The following is a 15,366-nucleotide window of genomic DNA, read 5'->3' as shown; positions in this document are numbered from 1 at the left end:
TTTTTAGCTCAGAACTTTATCACTTTTACTTAAATAACTTTTAGCAGTTGCTTTCATCTTGTTTAAGACTAAAATTTGTCTCCTGGTTCAACCATTCATAAATTAAAATGGGTTTACATAAACAAATTCTGAGCTCACGCACGACTTTAAGGAAACACCTTTTGAGATATCCCAATTGATATATTTATAACATTAATTTTGATTGATTATGCATAGTGCAACATCACTTTCCAACGTTAAACACAAATTCCAATCCCATTAGCCGCAAGTGCAGGCGAACTAAGAAGAAGAAAAATTAAACTCCATACATACCTCTGACTCTTTGTCACTTAATGATCCAAGACTTCCAAAACTGTGGTTAGAACATTCATTATTTGTTAATGCCTGTTTTAAAAGTAAACAAAGATCAGTAAACAAGGATTCAAAATGCAATTACAGAGGTAGATATATACCTCCATTTATCTGGTTTTGTACATTTTGAAATGTGCTCTAATCATGCAACTTTTGTATCGTTTTTATTAGTTTTGTTGCTAGTTTGAATATCTAGTTCATGGTTCAAGTTATTTTAGAGGTAAAATTTAGTTCTGGGAAGATTAAAGCTAAACTGCAGAAAATGGGATAAATGCAACTAAAGCAACTTATGCTTAGGAGTTGGGGCTTTGTGAACTTACGGGTTTTTTTCTTTCATGGTATATGGGCATCGCTGGTACGGCCAGCATGTGCTGCCCATCCCCAATTGCCCTTGAGCTGAATGGCATGCTAGAGTATTTCAAAGTCAACTACATTGCTGTGGGTCTGAAGTCACATGTAGGCCAGATCAGCCAAGGATGAAAGATTTCCTTCCCTAAAAGGACATTAGTGAACCAGATGGGATTTTACACCAATTGATGACAGATGTCATGGTCACTATTGCAGAGACACTAATTTTCAAATAGTTAAACAGCTAGAAAGGTAGGACCCGAACACAACAGCTGAGCTTACTTAGCTGGAGAGCTTAGAGATAGGGGGCTGGATTCTCCGCCTCACCACATTTCTACCCCAACCGCCGGCAGGATTCTCCGTTACGCTGGCCGGTCAATGGGGTTTCCCCATTGTGGGACAGCCCCACCATGCCGTCGGGAAACCCCTGGGCCCCAGCAAAACGGAGAATCACGCTGGCGGAAAATCCCACCAGGGGTATCTACACTGTTTGCAAAGAAATGCAGTCCAGAGAGATGATTTGTATTGGGAGTTAGTGCTTAATTAATTTAAAAGCATTCAGGGAACCCTGAAAGCTTAGGTCATTATGGAGATGGAAGGAGCTTAAGGGTCTCTGGTTTGAATTTATCTGCATGTTTTCTGGGAAGGTGATAGCTGCAGTTTTAACCTTGGTTTGAATCGCAGAGAAGCTTTGAGAGCCATCAGTGCAGTTAAGGGTCAGGAGATGTTCTGAAAAGTGGAGAAGATGGTGGGTCACTGGTTCCATGCTGGAGAGAGAGGGATCAGAAGCAACCGAAGAGTCACTTAAAACTCAGTACAGCTGGTAAATAGATTCAGAGAAATCCTGGGGCAGTGCTAGCGCAGTGAGGCTAGTTGTCCCCAAACAGTTGGAAGTGAGCTGGTATTTAGAGACAGGAGTGCAGCTTTGTGAATCCAGTGGGATGCAGTCTCAGATGGGGAGGCAACCATCGGGAGGTGAGCCGTTGTCAAGGCAGTCCAAATCGGAGTAGCATTTGTTGGAATTCAGAGACTAGTTCTTTGAAAGCGAAGAGTTGAAATCCCATGTGAAGACGACAGATTTTGAACCAGGCTTTGCATCTCTCTGGTCACTAATGTATGGGTGGATTGCTGAGAAACCCCTGGGGTTTGTCTTGATCGCATCTGCCTGTAATGTGGTTTGGTGTGTTCAACCATGGCTGGTCTGTTCATTCATATTTAGCTCATACTAATTCTGAATGCGAAGAGTTTAAGATATTGTACATTGGTTACTGTACAAAGTCAGAAAAGTAAAAGTTTATTTTGATTGTTTTTAAACCATGGAATCTTGTGGTTTTATTCTCCTACTTTACCCGGAGAGTAGTGGGGGCATGGAATGCACTGCCTGTGGAAGTAGTTGAGTCGGAAACATTAGGGACCTTCAAGCGGCTATTGGATAGGTACATGGATTACGGTAGAATGATGGGGTGTAGATTAATTTGCTCTTAACCTAGGACAAAAGTTCGGCACAACATCGTGGGCCGAAGGGCCTGTTCTGTGCTGTATTTTCTATGTTCTAGTGGGTAACTGGGATTTCAAATTTTGTCTACTTAAAACTGGTCCTTCACTGGATCTGAACTATTTTAATGTCTGATATAATCCTCAAAGTTGTGGTCAGAATTTCAATATCACTTTTTAAAAAATAAATTTAGAGTACTCAATTTTTTCCAATTAAGGGGGAATTTAGCATGGATAATCCACCTACCCTGCACATTTTTGGGTTGTGGGGGTGAAACCTACGCAAACATGAGGAGAATGTGCAAACACCACACGGACAGTGACCCAGAGCCAGGATCGAACCTGGAACCTCAGCACCGTGAGGCAGCAATGCTAACCACTGCGCCACCGTGCAATATCACTTTTGTCTCACTTGACTTTATATATGTTGTTTAGAAATGTGCCAAAATAGATCTATCCTTATACACTTGATACATAAATGGTAAATTAACTCCATGCTGGCTGAAATTAAGAGAACCATTAGATTACACCTGGTTAAAGACCATACAGTGAAGAACAGATAACCATAGCAACTTGTAGAACCTGGCCCCAGCTTCGCTGGAGCTCTATTTAACTTGGCTAGATGAAAGACACTGTGAAAGAAAACAAAAGGAATGTGAATCAATCCTGGTTGTACTTGAAGCATATGGTTGGTAAGCAACTGCTCGAGAGATATAGTTCAAAATTAAAAGGACTAAAATCCCCAATCAATTAAGGATGTGTTTCCTCACTGCTCTGCAATACTTTACTGCTTTCTACCAGGATGCAGATTTATAGTTTGCTTCTAGAACGGCTGACCAAATTAGATAAAACACGACAGCCTGGGGCCATCAAAATACCTAGGTCTTCAACAACCCTAACCAATGTATATATAAACTTTCATTAAGGGGCTAGAGGTTAGAAATTGTTTTTTTGTTGTAAACTCGATTGTATATTAAACACAAAACTAAATCATGTGATTATTTAATCACATATAAATTAAACAACTTGTATTTATACAGCACATTTAACAATGAAACATACCAAGGTCCATCACACGAGTATAATAAAACAAAGAATATTACTAAACCACATATGGAGATATCAAATCAGATTACCAAAAGCTCAGGCAAAGAGGCAGGTTTTAAGGAGTGTCTTAAAGGTAGAACCCGATATATGGAGGCGGAATGGTGTAAGGAAGGAAGTCCAGGGTGTGGGGCCTTAGGCAACTGAACATACGACCACAAATGGTAGGACAATTGGGAATGAAATGAAATGAAAATCGCTTGTCACGAGTAGGCTTCAATGAAGTTACTGTGAAAAGCCCCTAGTCGCCACATTCCGGCACTTGTTCGGGGAGGCTGGTACGGGAATTGAACCGTGCTGCTGGCCTGCCTTGGTCTGCTTTAAAAGTCAGCGATTTAGCCCAGTGTGCTAAACTAGCCCCAATGCTCGAGAATGCTCAAGAGACCAGAATTTGAGGAACACAAATACGTCGCCGAATTGTGGGGCTGAAAGATATTACACAGATAGGAACAAGGGTGAGAATTTAATATCAAGATGCTGCTTGACCAGAAACCGAGGCAGAGCAGCAAACATTTAAGTGATAGGGAACAGGATTTGCTGCAAGTTTAGATTTGGGTCGCAGAGTTTTGGATTGCCTGTTTACAGAGGATAAAATGTGGAAGACCAGCCAAGAGTGCTTTGGAAGTCAAGTTTAGAACTTGTAACGGCATGGATAAGGGTTCTAACAGCATCAATAGATTGCACATTTTGTCTCTACAATGCCCTCCTCTAAACAAACTACGAACTAAACGAGACGTACTTTAGCTCCTGTGCTTCCACTTCCACTCCCAGTGCTCACACCACCTGTAAACCTTGCCTCCAGCAATTCCTGACGTCGAGGATCCAGGCTATGGAGTTCTTCCATTGCACCTTTAAACAAATACAACATCTTATACAACATCTTAGGTGAAATAGCTTCGCTCAGCAAGAAAGCATTTTCTGTACTCCGGCAAGTTTAGAAAACTAATTTTTTGATTATTACTCAAATGGAAAATATTTCAGATATGGCAAAGCTGACCAAACAGAAATAACCAAAAATATGCGACTGTGAATAATTTGGGTGAATTACTGAACTATTTCCCCCACATCACCCCAGCCAAACTTTATTCCTCCGCACCCCACTTACTACTTCTCCATCTTTAGTAGTGTTTCACAATTGACTAGATGTCTACAGAAATGCGGTTGAAGGAAGTACAAGATGAAAAAAAGCTCATCTCTTTCCTGTCGCTCATTCTTTATTTGAAAACTAAAAGGATAAAATGGGAGGCATATGCATAAAGCACCCTTCTCTCCATTCCCATAAATTGTGCATGTAATGGAAAAAAGTGGGCTTTGTACATACTATTGCATTCATGAACCGGACTTCATATTTCATGCAGAACTAGCTATAATTTTTGAATATTCACATCAGGTGGAGTTGTATGAAACAGATGACAGAATTGAACAATGCAATCATTCCTCATCCGGATCAGTTAATGGGGTTTGTCAAAAGTTGAGATAAACTAGTTAAAATTTTCTATCATAAATAATAATTACTTAGGTTTGGAGTAAGGAAAGATTTTAAAAATGAATTAAAAAAGCATGCAGGATAAATACCCGACCTTTGCACTTATGAATTTATAGACTCTTTCCAATGCAAATCATTGCTCATGTACAAACACCAGATTAAGGATTCAACAAACATTTTAAACTGCAAATTAATGTATGCAGTTTATCACCATTAAAAATGCGAAACCTCACCATCACCACTCTCCACCACTTAACTGGTCTCCAATTTTGTCACATGGCTTGCCCAACATCCGGCACAAGATTAGCACAAATTTTCTCCAAATAAATATTGGGAGACCAAAAAGTTTTCAGTTCCTGCCACAAACTTCACATCCTAACCACCGAACTCCATCATCAAATGAAATGAAAATCGCTCGTCACAAGTAGGCTTCAAATGAAGTTACTGTGAAAAGCCCCTAGTCGCCACATTCTGGCACCTGTTCGGGGAGGCTGTTACGGGAATTGAACCATGCTGCTGGCCTGACTTGGTCTGCTTTAAAAGCCAGCGATTTAGCCCTATGCTAAACAGCCCCTGACCACTTGGGAGGCTGAAACAAGCCATTTGCAACCCTGATCTCCTATTTGATGGGAGTTCCAATCACTATTCCATTACATCATCAAAATGATCGAATCTCAGCTCCTTAAACCATTGCCCCTCTCCACCCCATTTCAGTTCATTTGCTGCTCAAACCCCCGTTCTCACATCTATGTTATCTTCAGATTTTTTATTTCTAATGTTCCCCTGGCTAGACTCTCATTTTCCACACTCTATGAACTTGAGCTCATCCAAAACTGACTGTTCATATCCTAGCACGTACCAAGCTCGCTGACATGGGCTCCTGGTCTCACAATACTGTTTTTAAATTCTTATTCTGGTTTTCTAATACCTTCATGATCTTGCCCTCCATCTTTGAAAACACCTCTAGCCCTACTATTTTTTTTCTTTGTTCATGGGATGTGGACATCGCAGGCTGTGCCGGCATTTATCGCCCATCCCTAATTGCCCTTGAGGGGATAGTTAAGAGTCAACCAAATTGCTGTGGGTCTGGAGTCACATGTAGGCCAGACCAGGTAAAGACAGCAGATTTCCTTCCCGAAAGGACATAAATGAACCAGATGGGTTTTTACAACAATCGACAATGGTTTCATGGTCATTATTAGACTTCTAATTCCAGATTTTTATTGAATTCAAATTTCACCATCTGCAGTGGTGGGATTTGAACCTGGGTCCCCAGAGCATTACTCTGGGGCTCTGGTTTACTAGTCCAGTGACAATATCACCACCCTACCGTCTCCCGACATTCCAAGATTTTCGTGCTCCTCAAATTCTGCCCTCTTCAGCAATCCGTATTTTATCAGTCCCCCAACACTATGTTTTCACCTGCCAAGACCACAGGCCCTGGAATCTCTCCTTAAACCTCTCCCAATTCCATAGCTCACTCTCTTTTCTGCATGAAGACATGCCTTAAATCCTACTTTATTGCCAATATTTTTGGTCACCCATCCTAATGTGATTTACTCCTAATGTGGCTTGGTGTCTTTGAAACATCTTGGAATATTTCACCACGTCAAAAACACTATGTAAATACAATTTAGTGGATCATAGTGCTTCACCAACATTATCAGCTGCCAAAGTTAATAAGTTGAAAACATTTGACCCAAATTTCTAGTTCACAAAAGATTTACAGACAGAATATGAAGTCTTAACATACCTCTTCCATTACATCAAAGCACATATAATATAGCGAGGAAAACCATTATTCTCCTTCAATCAGCATGGTCTCGACACTTGCAGCAATAATAATTAACCAAACCCACTATATCCTGCATCCATCAGTTTCCAGGTTGCTTCAAACAGGAATCTAAAACATACTGAAAAAGAGTCTAAGAACGAATGACAGCAAAACACTTCCAAAGTCAGATGAAATATTCACTATTTCTCTCTCCACAGATGCTGCCAGACTTGAGTTTTTTCAGCATTTTCTGTTTTTATATCTGCTGAGAATAAGTTTTTTTCAATCCATGCCATCAAGTCATGAAAAAGACAGCCTAAAGTTCTGATATTCAATACACATTATTCTAATGCCACCCAACACACTGGAAAGAGCATCTCTAACTACTCTCCAAGCATGAATCCCCAGTGTCAGCTGATAGCCTGGAGAGAATCCTCCAGTGGCTTGTAGTAGAGTCCATGGGCGAGACACCATAGATGGGAGAGCGGCAACAAGCAATCCAATAGATGGCACAACAGTCCAGCTAACCAGTGTTTTATAACTGGTTTAGCATAACTCCCTTGCTTTTGTGCACTATTCCTCTATTAATAAAATCAAGGGTCCCATCTGCTTTTTATTTAAGAAACCGCTCGGCTTGCCCTGTCACCTTCAAAAATTTGAGTACATGCAACTCCAGGTCTATTCCTGTGCCGTTTTATATTGTACTATTTAGTTCACATTGGCGGTCTTCATTCTTCCTATCAAATGTATTAGATACCAGGAGAAGTTTGTTTTCAAGTGTATATACAGGGTAATCATCTACAAATTAGCTGTTGTACAATATATAATTCTCATGAGCACAACCCAAAAACAAAACTAAACTTTTGACATATTTTTCAACAAAAGCAAAAATAGACGTAGGTTCATTTTTCTGTTCTTCTCCTCGTCAAGACAATGACAAGATTGTTCTAACAAGAATGACGTTTGACATAGTTTTTATCACTACTGCATTTCACACTACCAATGCCCCACTATTTCAGCATTTATAATGTACAGAGGATAGTGAAGGCAAAGACTTCCTTTAAATTATTTTATCTAATAGTTCATCCTGTTTCTTTTCAGAATCCACCTAGTGATTGAAAAGCAGCAGAAATTATTTAACGGGGTGGGGGGTTCCAGGGCTTTTCCCCAGTCGGATTTCAGGTAGGTTTCAAGCTACTTTTTTTATTTGATGCTTTTGCTATGAGCCGTTTTGGGGAATGAGCAAATGTTCATGTCAGAATTGGCTCTTACTGCAACTTTTAAGTGTCAAATATAAAAGTCGTTCGGTAATAATACTCAAGCTAAAATCTAAACTTAAATAAAATATATACATTTTTTTAAAAAGAAAAGCAGAATGGCACTACATGGATTTTGTTAGACATTAACAAGTTATGAACAGCAAATGAAAAAGTGAATTACACTAGTAGAATATTACATACATATATTCTTACAATGGAAGCTCAGTTAACTCATCTCACAGAATTTACAATGCAGAAGGAGGTCATTCAGCCCATCGAGTTTACACCAGCCCTTGAAAGAGTATTCTACTTAGGCCCATGCCTCCACCCTACCCCAGAACCCAACCAAATCTTATTGGACACTAAGGAGCAATTTAACGTGGCCAACCCACCTAACCTGCATACCTTTGGACTGTGGGCAGAAACCAGAGCACCCGGAGGAAACCCAGGCAGACGGAGAGAAGTGCAAACTCCACACAGTCAGAGGCCAGAATTGAACCTGCATCCCTGGAGCTGTGAGGCAGCAGTGCTAACCATTGTGCCACCGTGCCACCCATAAAAATTTAAAGAGCACTCAATTTTGTTTCCCCAATTAAGGGCAATTTAGCATGGCCAATTCACCTACACTGCACTTCTTTTTGGTTGAGGGAGTGAAACCCACCAGACATGAGAAAATGTGCAAACTCCACACGAACAATGACCCTCTGCCGGGATCAAACCCAGGTCCTCAGTGTCGTGTTGAATTAATTGTAGCGAATCTTAGAATTCATGTTTTCATTTCTCATCACTTTGATGTATGACAATTACTTCAAAATCTTCTAAATCCAGTTTGAGTTGAGGTTCACTGGAACATTGCAGCAGGCCAAGGACAGACATGTGGGGCATGGGAGCAGGGTCATGTGTTAAAATGGCAAGCAACGGGAAGGTCAGGGTCCTGAATGCGCACAGACCTCAGGTGCTCAGCAAAACAATCGCCCAGTCTGCGTTTGGTCTCTCCAATATAGAGGCTCCCAATACATTGGGAGCAGGGAATACAATAGGCCAGATTGAAAGAGGTGCAAGTGAAACGCTGCTTAACCTGGAATGAGTGTTTTGGGTCTGGAATGTGAAGCATGGAAGAGGTAAAGGGGCAGTGATGGGACAGGAGTTGGGTATGGTGGGGGAGTGGACTAAATTATTTCAGAAGGAACGGTCTCTGCGGAATGCTGACAGAGGTAGTGAAGGGAAGATGGTGGCATCACGCTGGAGTTGGCGAAAATGGCGGAGGATACGGAGGCTGGTGGGGTGAAATGTGAGAATGAGGGGGCTATATCCTTGTTCTGGGAGGGAGGGGAAGGGGGGGGGGCAGTGGTGCGGGAGATGGACTACACAATGTTGTAGGCCCTGTCAATAACTGTAGGCGGGAAATCACATTGAGGAAGAAGGGACACATTTTCGAAGCACCATTTTGGAAAGTGGCACCATCGGAACAAATGCGACGGAGGCAAAGGAGCTGAGAGAATGGGATGAAGTACTTCCAGGGTGCAGGGTGCAAAGAACTGTCGTCCAGATAGCTGTGGGAGTCAGTGGGCTTGTAGTGGATATTAGTAGATAGTCTATTGCCAGAAATGGAGACAGAAAGGTCAAGGAAGGGAAGTGTCTGAGATGGACCAGGTGAAAGTGATGGAGGGGTGGAAATTGGAAGCGAAGTTGATGAATTTTTCCAGGTCCGGACGAGAGCATAAAACCGCACCAAAATGGTCATCAATGTACCGGTAAAGGAGTTGTGGGAGGGGACCTGGTTAGGCCTGGAACAGGGAATGTTCCACATACTCCATAAATAGGTAAGCATAGCTAGGACCCATGCAGGTACCCATTGCTACACCTTTGGATTTGCAGAAAATGGGTTGAGTTAAAGGAGAAGTTGTTGAGAGACAGAACAAGTTCAGGCAGGCGGAGGAGAGTGGTGGTGGATGGAACTGTCCCGGCCTCTTTTCGAGAAAGAAGCGAAGAGATCTCAGGCCATCCTGGTAGGGCCAACTCCACCTCCTCCTGTGCAAGGCTAAGCCTCATGCAGCTAAACATGGTGCACAGAGCACACCTGACAAGAACCCGAATGAGCAGGTTCTTCTCCAAAGTGGCAGGCAGCCATCTTCGAAGCAAAGTCCAAGGTTGTGGGGGCAAGCCCTTGAGTGCCAGTCTTTGGGATATTGGACCAGCTAGAATTACATATGGGGAAGAGGGCTGATGCCCTTGCCTTTGCTTCCCTAATCGCCCGGCAGAGAATCCTGCTTGGCTGCCAATCAGCAGCACCATCCACAGCTGCAGACCTGCTGGCAGACCTATCGGAATTTCTCCACCTGGAAAAGATTAAGTTCACCATCAGAGGGTCAGAGGAGAGCTTAAACACAACGTGGAAGACATTCACCAGGTTGTTCCAACCACAAAAGCCAATGGGACCACAGGAAGCAGACAGAAATGGGGTGGGGGGGGGGGGGGGGGGCGGGGGGAAAGAGAGAAATAGGGCGGGGATGGAGACCAGTGTAAACAAGGGGAGGCCGGAAAGCAGCCGACACTGAACCAGAGGGCCCAACAGAAGGCCACCTGAAAGCGAACCCTCAAAAGCAGGCGACAACATGAGATGGGGGAGAAGAACGGAGGGGAAGTCAAGGAATTGGGGGGGGGGGGGCACTGCCCACATACAAACACCAGACAACTACCCACGGTGAAGTAAAGGGCCAAGGAAAGGACCCTGAAACAGTGAAAAATGGGAGGAGAGCGAGGGACCACACACTGAAACAGAACTTGTAACCTTCTCCTCTATCTGTAACCATCTCATCTATCTTTAATGTGTACAGTGTATAAAATGTAAAAACTTGAATAAAAAAAATATTATTTCTAGATACCTTTCTAGAACAATAGATTCTTGAACCAACAAGGGCAACCATAACAGATTTTGTATTGAGCGAGATTGAGGTAATAATCTAACAATAAAAGGAACATTTAACAAACAGCCATCATAACATGACTAAATTTAATGGCAGACTCAAGAAGGAGAAACTTGCCAAACGATTCTAGATTTTGGCAAGTTTAACATTAATGGCTGACACAGGCAGACAGCAAATTGGCTCAAATGGTTATTGGATAAAACAAAGAGTGGGGCGTGCTCAAAAGGTGATTTTAACTTCATTCAGACACTCCTAAAGGGTAAAGGGCTCTACTTAGCAAACCAAACAGCTATGGTTGGCAAAACAGACGAGAGTACATAAAATTTAGCGAAGACAGTAAAAGCTACAAAAAGTAACATGAAAATAAACAAGAGAAATATCAAGGTTAACACAAAAGCTTTTACAACTACAACAGAAAATAATGCAGTCTCAGGTAATGTGGGTCCTTTCAAAACAAATGGAGTTAATATTGTTTATGATACTAAAACAAATAGCAAACTTGTTGAAAATTTACTTTGTGTCAGTTTTCACAGTAGAAAAGGGTAATCTACAGGGAACTAAATAATGAATCAAGGATCGAAATTCACTAAAGTTAATATGAACAAAAAAAGTATCACAAAAATAACAATCGAGGATTCGATGGTTTACATCCCAGGGTTTGAAAGGAAGGTGGTGAGCAAATTTCAGCTGCTTTGGCCATAATCTTTCAACGTTCTCACAATTCAAAACCTGTCCACTTAGATTGCAAAATTTCAAATAACTCATTCATAAAGAAAGGTAGGGGAAGAACCAGGAAATTATAGTACTGCTATTCTAACACTTATTGCGGTAAAGTTATTCAAATCTATAATTAAGGACAGTGACCAAGTACTTTGAGAAATTTGAGCCGATTCCCTACGCCTTACAAATCTGTGTTAGTTCTAATATCTCAGATTAATTGAATTTTAAGTAACTAAAGCAGCAGATAGGGAATATACAAGGTTTTCATTATATGGATGTCCAGAAAGTACTTGATATGGTTAGCTGAAATTAAAGCTTGTGGAATTGAATGTGAACTACTGTAGTGAGGCAGTGGAAAACAGAACGAGCAGGGATAATGGGTGGCACAGTAGCACAGTGGGTAGCACTGTTCCTTCACAGCTCCAGGGTCCCAAGTTTGATTCCCACTTGGGTCACTGTCTGTGTGGAGTCTGCACATTCTCCCTGTGCGTGGGTTTCCTCCGGGTGCTCCGGTTTCCTCCCATATACAGTTCTGAACACTGCAGCTCAAATTATGTATTTACAGATCAACCAGAATGTCACCAGTACACCAAGATTTAACAAAATAAACTAGGCTAGTATTCCCTGGAATATAGAAAGATAAGGATGACTTGATCAAAGTTTTTTGATTTTAAAAGGAATTGAGAGGATAGCTAGTGAGAAACATTTCCATAGTTGGGGGGAGTCCAGTACAATCAGAGCCGGAGAGAAGTTAGGAAACATTTCTTCACACAAAAGATGGTTGAAGTGTGCCATTATCCCACAAAAGCCATACATGATTGCTTAATTAAGTTTAAATTGGAGATCAATCGATATTTTCTAAACCAGAATATAAATGGGTATGGTGTCAAGGCAGGTGGATAGAGTTAGGATTCAAAACAGGTACAATTTCATTGAATGGAAGCACAGGCTTGAGAGGTTGAAGGGACTGTCCTCATTCTATTCTTACTGTTTGGGATCAGGATTTGAAATCCTGTGTAGCAATTCGGTCTCAGCTTAAAAATGGATATACTCAGCATCCCTTTTAATGTTTTATCCCTCAAGGTATTTCATTTTTCCATTTTTAAACATTTCATAGAATATCTACAGTGCAGGAGGCCATTCGGTCCATCGACTCTACATGACCCTCCCATAATCCTTAGAAGTTCATAATAAGGTCACTGAAAAAATATCAGCTATACTGTACTAAAGAACATGTGTGGTAGACATTTTTGAGACGGAGAGGTGCTTTGTGGCAGTGTCCCTAGGGTCAGTGTACTTAACTCTTCAACTCGGGTGTAGGGAGTAGCGTTTTGGGTGATAAAACTGAGCAACGTAGCTGTGTTCTTCAGGATTACATAAACAGCATGGCAGATGGCATTCAATGATGCACATTAGGAAAAATGTGCAAAACAGTGCACTATAAATGTTACAATGTGTTGATGTCATGGGAGTGTCCCTTTAAGAAATGTTTTTGTCTCATCACATGGCTTCAGTGATGTCATTGTGTGGGTGGAGCTGGGCTGTGGAGCTGGGCTGTGGCTCGGTGTTTTTTTTTTTTACTTTTGATTTGAGTTTGGACTTTTTTTGAACTGCACAGATGGAAAGAAGTGTCTCTCTATCTTTATTTAAAAAGCTGTTTCCAGACTGCTTGATGACTTAAAAGAGATAATTGCTTTCTGGAAGGAATTCAAACCTACTGTTTGAAAAGGGGAACAGAGTATCACTAACAAGTCTCATACCAGTAAGAATGCCGTGTGCTGGGCCACGCCTTTGAAAAGGGGTTTCTGGATACTTGGATTTTGTTATTGAATTGGAACAGTTAAGGGGGAATTCATCAACTGTTATCCATAGATTACTGTAGCGGTAAGGGGTCTTTATAGTTGTAGTTGATAAAAAGTCTTATTGTGTGTGTTTATACAAATGTTAACTAAATTTGTAGAATAAAGCTTGTAGTGATGGCCTGGAGCCGAGATGATTGGCCTCCAGCCACCACAACCCTCTTCTTTTCTATGACTCCAACCAACAGAGGGTTTTCTCCCCTATTCCCATTGACTCCAGTTTTGTTAGGGCTCCTTGATGTCATGCTTGGTTACATGCTGCCCGTCATGCTTGGTTAAATGCTGCCTTAATGTCAAGGTCAGACGCTCTCACCTCACTTCTGGATGTTCAGCTCTTTTGTCCATTATTGAACCAAGGCTGTAATGTGGTCAGATGCTGAGTGACCCTGGCGGAGCCCAAATTGAGCATCCATGAACAGGTTATTGCTGAGTAAGTGCCGCTTGACAGCACTGTTGATGACTCCTTCCATTACTTTGCTCCTGATGGAAAGTGGACTGACAATTGTTGTGTTGGATATGTCCTGTTCGTTGTGTATAGGACACACCTGGGCAATTTTTCACATGTTTAAACCAAGGCTGTAATTGTTCAAACATAGACAAAAAGAGCTGAACACCAAAGATGAAGTGAGAATGACTTCCCTTGTGCAATTGGATGGGTTTCACAGTAGCTGCAGTTTGTAGCAGAGCAATATCTTTGGACTAATTTCATTTACAACTTTGTCATCTTTGAATGGGAAAAAAATCTAAATGTCAATGGTAGCCTAAACAAAATACTTGTTTTTCCAATTCTTACAACACTTGTTTTTCTATTTCTTGCAGAAAAATCAGCATCAAGATTTTCAGTCCAGAGAACAATATGGTTTAAGTATAGTGTAAAGCTCCCTTTACATAACCCAAAATGAAATGCCTCCACCCAAAGTACAGAAAGGGAGCTTTTTCTAATACTAGGATAACAGCTCCCATACCAGTCATGTTTGTGACTTCTCTGAAGACTGCCAAAACTTGCTATGAAATGAACTGAATCAAGGCCAACTTAAATCATTTCTCACAAACTTTTTTAAAATAAATTTAGAATACTCAATTTTTTTTTTCTAATTAAGGGGCCAATCCACCTACCCTCTACATCTTTGGGTTGTGGGGGCGAGACCCACGCAGACACGGGGAGAATGTGCAAACTCCACACGGACAGTGACCCCGAGTCAGGATCGAATCCGGAACCTCAGCGCCGTAAGACAGCAGTGCTAACCACGGGCTCCACCCTGCCGCCGTTTTCCTCACAAACTTAAGTAAGAAACTTGTATCTCATTAGTCTGGGCTGATGTTTAAGCTTAATCCCAAGGTAAAGATTATTTCTTCAAAACCCCTGCACCACTTCCTCACTATTCACAACAAAAGTGTCATCACATGATACAACAGTGCAAAATCCAAAGATTCATAAAAATAATTTGAAGACCACAGCACTGTAAACAGCTGTCACAGGGAGTGGGACTGGCTGGGTTGGTCTGTGGCAAACCAGCATGAATGTGATGGGTCAAATGGCCTCCTTCTGGGCCTTATATGGCTCCATGTAATACAAAGATATCGGGGGAAAAGCATTCCAAGTTTTAGATTCTTAAACCTTGAAAAAGCTACAGATATCAGATTTGCATGCGTAAAGCAAACAAACATATACTTTTCACAACCAGCAGGTTGCTCGAAAGCATTTCAAAACCAATGAAGTACCTTTGAAGTGCAGCCATTCTTGTAAGACCAGTAATGTGCATCCAATTGGACAATGAATCCAATGAAGATACAAAACTTTAAATGGAAAACTCTCACTGCATTCTAGCTTCAAATCAGAAAGTTTAATCATCCAGAGGTTATGGAATCGTGTAACACAAAGATGACTTTTGGACCAAGCATCTGGCAAAGAGCAAAACAATATTCACGGGATCATAATTTCCCATGCACAGAAAGGAGTTCCAGAAGCTTTATCTAGTACCTCATTACACAGGCGACTTTAACTATACAGCCCCCATCCTAAGTAACTAAAAAGTGCATAAAA

General features: G+C 41.4%; 1 protein-coding gene across 5 annotated transcripts in view; it reads right to left on the bottom strand.

Annotated features, from left to right (window-relative positions):
* tlk1a (tousled-like kinase 1a) overlaps positions 1–15,366 on the bottom strand; it is a 279,213-nt gene that overhangs the window by 196,767 nt on the left and 67,080 nt on the right. For all 5 annotated transcript variants that reach the window (XM_072475834.1, XM_072475818.1, XM_072475826.1 and 2 more), the window contains 2 exons: positions 4,037–4,146; positions 313–384 (listed from right to left, as the gene is read on the bottom strand). In XM_072475834.1, coding sequence (XP_072331935.1) covers positions 313–384; positions 4,037–4,146 — 182 coding nt within the window. The remainder of the gene's footprint in view (positions 1–312; positions 385–4,036; positions 4,147–15,366) is intronic.

Source organism: Scyliorhinus torazame, chromosome 2 (assembly GCF_047496885.1).
Source record: "Scyliorhinus torazame isolate Kashiwa2021f chromosome 2, sScyTor2.1, whole genome shotgun sequence".
In the NCBI taxonomy this organism is placed as follows: Eukaryota; Metazoa; Chordata; class Chondrichthyes; order Carcharhiniformes; family Scyliorhinidae; genus Scyliorhinus; species Scyliorhinus torazame.
The sequence above is the reverse complement of the archived record's forward strand: the minus strand, read 5'-3'. Positions and strand labels throughout refer to the sequence as shown.